The following is a 5237-nucleotide window of genomic DNA, read 5'->3' as shown; positions in this document are numbered from 1 at the left end:
AAGGTGGCCTTGGAGTGAGTTGTCTTAAAATTATGAACATTGCTCTTTTAGCAAAATGGTGGTGGAGATTGAAGATCGAAAAGAAAACTCTATGGTTTTCTTGTATAAAGGCAATACACAACATCACTTGTGTTGATGGGAAGCCTTTTGCAAAGTATGGTATTAAAGGGACGTGGCTTTCTATACATGAGATTAAGGAGCATTATGGAGAATTTGGGATTACACTTGATGAGCTTTTTATAAGAAGATTAGGGGCTGGAAATAACATGTTTTTCCTAGAAAGTTAAACGGTTGGGGGATTATACCCTCAAAGATTGCTTTCCGAGTTTATATAAAATTGAAACAAACAAGAATTGTCTAGTTTTTTTTACAGGATTTTAGGAGGCGATGCTGGGATCTTAAGCTGGAATTGGTCGAGACAACCGATGAGAGGTCGAGAATCACAGGAAGTGCAACAACTTTCTACGGTCTTGATTGAGACCAAACTTGATGCTGTTTCGGATTCTTGAAGTTGAAAAAAAGAAGACTCAGACCTGTTTTTGGTTCGGTCTTCAAGGCGTTTAGTAGCTGATAAGATGGTAAATGTTAATGACATTTGTGTTTTCAAGTGGGTTAGTTGGGTACCTCTAAAGATCAATTGTTTCATCTGGAGATTGTTATTAAATAAAATTTCGGTTATGACAAATCTTTCCCACAGAGGAGTTTACGTGGCTTCCACATTATGTCCTTTTTGCAACTTGAAAGATGAAGAGGTTGACCACCTGTTTGTTCGTTGTAAGTTTCCTAGTATCATCTCGAGTTGGTTTTTAAATTGGAGTAGTTTGAAGTTCTTGCCTCCAAAAAATAGGGTGGAGTTACTTTATGTTTTAGATGTCTTAGCTTTGGGGAAAGAAGGCAACAAGCTAATAACTTTGGCATTTATTTACTCGGTTTTTTGGCTGATTTGGAAAGCCCAAATTTTTTTGGTATTTAACAAGAGAAGATGTGTTGCTTTAAAGACTACGGATGACATTCAACTTGTTGTGTTTAATTAGCTTAAGCATAGATTAAAGTTTAATTCTTTATCTTGGTCTGAATTGTGTATTTCCCTTTCATGATTGTAATTTGTAACTTTCTAGCGTCTCGCTAGCCTTTCTTTTTACTTAATATCTCCGCCTTTCAAAAAAAAATAATAAATAAATAAATACAATGGAATCGCAAATGTAAAACTTTTGTGCAAAAGAAACGTTGTATGTTTCATAACTCGAGTAAAATTCTTGCACTTCATGTTGTTTCTGATCAACTTGGTGATTAGGTACGCGTCTTTAATACTTTTAGGTAGACAATTAATGTGCATATCAAAATAAATACTCCAACAATTAGTAAACATTATTCATATTTCAACCCAACTTTATATATCTTGTTTGCTTTAATACAAATCCAATTATACGAACCAAATCCATTCACGTCTCTTGTATTCGAGGTATCTAGAGATCTATTTTAAATCTCACGACATCTAACACCGTTACTTATATTAATTGATATTCAATATATTTAATATTAGTGTAAGTCCCCCACATGCATTAGGGATGCTGTGGCGATGTCTGCTCCAGTGTTTACACTGTTTCTTTTTTTAATTCGAAAATCTGTTTATCTCATGATGCTGTCTTTAATAATAATGCTAATTTCCATATGAAAGCTTAATTTTTTTATAATTTAGATATAAAATCTCTAAATATGTACACATTCGTAATTTCATATTTAAGAAAGTTTATGCAATCAAGTTTATTGTATTATTCAATTTAGAGTTATTAAAGATCAATTAATTAAGGAATATTAGTTTAATGTAATTAAACTCTTATTTTACCATATATTCCAGAGTTATTTACGTTATCAATGTTCAGATTGTCAGCGCAAACGCGTATGACATGCAGTTTCTGCATGGCTGTCCACGTGACCAAATTGCTACTATTTCACCACACTCCTCTACACACAAAATACATAAATTGAATAATAATGAATTTATCTTTTATGAATTATTGGAAATTTGAATTATTTAATCGATTAAAATCTTTCTCTTTTGTATATATAATAGATATACAAGATTCCCGTTGGCAAGCTTCATTAATTATCCTTATTGAGTTCCAATACATAAGGATCTCCTTCCATTCATCCATCCATATATCCCTTGTCCCTCCTCCATCCTCCGCCTACAACCACCAAGACCACTGACAACTTGTGGCGGTGTGATTCTTTGTGTACATGTTGCAGAAGCACCATGATCACTGGAAAGGACATTTACGATGTTCTCGCAGCCATTGTGCCACTGTATGTAGCCATGATGCTAGCTTATGGCTCCGTGCGGTGGTGGAAAATCTTCACGCCGGATCAGTGCTCCGGCATTAACAGATTTGTCGCCGTTTTTGCTGTTCCATTGCTTTCTTTCCACTTTATTTCTTCCAATAATCCTTACGAGATGAACTACCATTTCATAGCCGCGGATTCACTTCAAAAGATCGTTATGCTATCTGCTTTGTTCGTCTGGCAATGGCTGAGTAAAAGTGGTAGCCTGGAGTGGATGATCACCTTGTTCTCTCTTTCAACACTCCCAAACACTTTGGTTATGGGCATCCCGTTGCTCAAGGCCATGTATGGCGATTTCTCCGGTTCCCTTATGGTGCAAATCGTGGTGTTACAGAGTGTCATATGGTACACGCTTATGTTGTTCATGTTCGAATACAGAGGTGCGAAGCTTCTCATAACTGAGCAGTTCCCGGAAACCGCCGGTTCAATTACGTCTTTCCATGTTGAATCCGATGTTGTGTCGTTGAACGGCCGCGAGCCGTTACAGACTGACGCCGAGATAGGCGACGACGGGAAGCTTCACGTGGTGGTCAGGAGGTCTTCCACCGCCTCCTCACGATCTGTGATCTCCTCTTACAATAAGTCCCATAATGTCACCGGTATAACACCGAGGGCCTCGAACCTCACCGGAGTTGAGATCTACTCCGTTCAGTCGTCTAGGGGTCCGACACCGAGGGCATCCAGTTTCAACCAGTCGGACTTTTACGCTATGTTTAGTAAAGCCACAAGCCCTAAACACGGGTACACTAGTAGCTTCGGAGGTGGGGACATTTTCTCGATGCAGTCCTCAAAAGGTCCGACACCAAGAACATCAAATTTCGAAGAAGAAATGTTGAGGATGGGGAAGAAGAGAACAGGAGGAAGGAGTATGAGTGGTGAACTCTTCAATAATAACAGTACTACTACCAACAACAATGGTCATGTAGTTTCTTCTTACCCACCTCCCATTCCAAACCCTACCTTTTCATTAGCCTCCAGCAGTAGTACTGCTGCCGGTGGTGGCACCAGCGGTCCCAAGAAGAAAGAAATCGGTGCGCCACCGCCCAATAACAGTAAGGAGCTTCACATGTTTGTATGGAGCTCAACTGCATCTCCTGTTTCAGAAGGTAACATGAAACATGCAGTCAACAAGGCTGCTGCTGAATTTGGAGCCATTGACGCTTCAAAAGCTATTACTACACCAGGTTAACTACATGAAACTTTTAACGATCGTTTTTTGTGTTCTTTAGATACAGAAAATTGACGTTCTTTCGTTACAGAAAATGCAAGTCCTATGACAAAAACCTATGGAGAACAGAAAGAGATCGATATAGACGAAGCAAAACAACGAATAAGCGGATCACCTCCATTCAAGAAATTTGGAAACGAAGAAGCCGATCAGAACAAGAACCACCGTATGCCGCCGGCGAGTGTCATGACAAGGCTGATTCTGATAATGGTTTGGCGAAAGCTTATTCGAAACCCCAACACGTATTCCAGCCTCTTGGGTCTCATTTGGTCTCTAGTTTCCTTCAGGTCCGATTAATTCTCTTAATTAACATCAACTTTACGACGTACATTACCATATTTAACTCGTTAATTAAGCATTAATATTAACTTTTCATCATCTTTGTAATTCTTTTTACAGGTGGGATATTAAAATGCCAACCATTGTAAGTGGATCAATAGCAATTTTATCCGATGCAGGTCTAGGAATGGCGATGTTTAGCCTAGGTAAATTAATTATTCGAGCTAGGAATTAATTAATTAATTAAGTCATATAAATAACTTGTACGATTATTTTGATAATAATTATTGAAGGTTAATAATTGTCCTTTGTGCTTTGAATGTTGTACGTATGTATAGGGTTATTTATGGCATTACAACCAAAAATTATAGCATGTGGGCAACGAGTGGCGACCTTTTCAATGGCAGTGAGGTTCTTAACTGGGCCAGCAGTGATGGCTGCTACTTCCATTGCCATCGGTCTTCGTGGTGTTCTTCTTCATGTAGCCATCGTTCAGGTTAATTAAAAATCAATACTTATTTTTAAGTATTTCAATAAATTGATACAAATCGTCACTAATTCTAATTATAATTAATTTCAAAATACTGTAGGCAGCATTGCCACAAGGAATTGTGCCGTTTGTTTTTGCGAAGGAGTACAACGTTCATGCCGATATTCTTAGTACTGCGTAAGTCGTTTTCTATATATCATTAATTAATTAATTGTAAACTTAATAAAATCCATGTATAAAATAGTTACAAGTAATTAATATTCATATTAATTTGCAGGGTTATTTTTGGGATGTTGATTGCTTTGCCAATAACAATACTCTACTATGTGCTGCTTGGAGTGTAATTTAGTAGAAGTCAATGCTTTTGGGGTGAATCCAAGAGTAGATCGGTCAACGTACGACTTACATCAAAACACATGCAGCCTACGTGTTACCCACGGATTAATTATAGTACTTCTCTTTGGTCTTATTTTTAGACATTTCTCTTTTTTTTTTTTTTAAGATTATTTTCATTTTCTTTTTATTTCTTTTTTAAGAAGGAAATTATAGGTTAGAACTTATATAGAACAACGGAAATTGTAGAATTATTTATGTTAACTTTTATTTTTGCTACAAAAATTAACCACCAAAATCCTCGTAAAGTACTCATATTATTGAAAAGAAATTATGAACTGATATTATCTTGCTTTTGTTGATTTTTTTAAAGACATCTAACAAATAACTAAAATATTTCTCAACAATGCTATAAATTTATGAGAAAAAGCGATCCAATAATGGTTATATAGGATTTGTGAAAATTCATCAAAATCGATATTACAAAAGAAGTAAAAACTCATCTAGAGTGTACGACTTAAAACACACAACTACATTTATACAAGTAATTGGTATTGGTTCTAA

General features: G+C 36.5%; 1 protein-coding gene across 1 annotated transcript; it reads left to right on the top strand.

Moving 5' to 3' along the window:
* The first annotated feature begins 2108 nt into the window (after nt 1–2108).
* EIR1 (Auxin efflux carrier family protein) lies at nt 2109–4971 on the top strand. Its single transcript, XM_079064765.1, has 6 exons — nt 2109–3527; nt 3603–3858; nt 3971–4056; nt 4189–4346; nt 4441–4517; nt 4618–4971. The coding sequence occupies exons 1-6, from the start codon at nt 2258–2260 to the stop codon at nt 4682–4684; spliced, it is 1914 nt and encodes a 637-aa protein (XP_078920891.1). The 5' UTR covers nt 2109–2257; the 3' UTR covers nt 4685–4971.
* Nucleotides 4972–5237: the final 266 nt, after the last annotated feature.

Source organism: Lactuca virosa, chromosome 8, assembly GCF_052849685.1.
Source record: "Lactuca virosa cultivar CGN04683 chromosome 8, Lactuca_virosa_CGN04683_v6, whole genome shotgun sequence".
In the NCBI taxonomy this organism is placed as follows: Eukaryota; Viridiplantae; Streptophyta; class Magnoliopsida; order Asterales; family Asteraceae; genus Lactuca; species Lactuca virosa.
The sequence above is the reverse complement of the archived record's forward strand: the minus strand, read 5'-3'. Positions and strand labels throughout refer to the sequence as shown.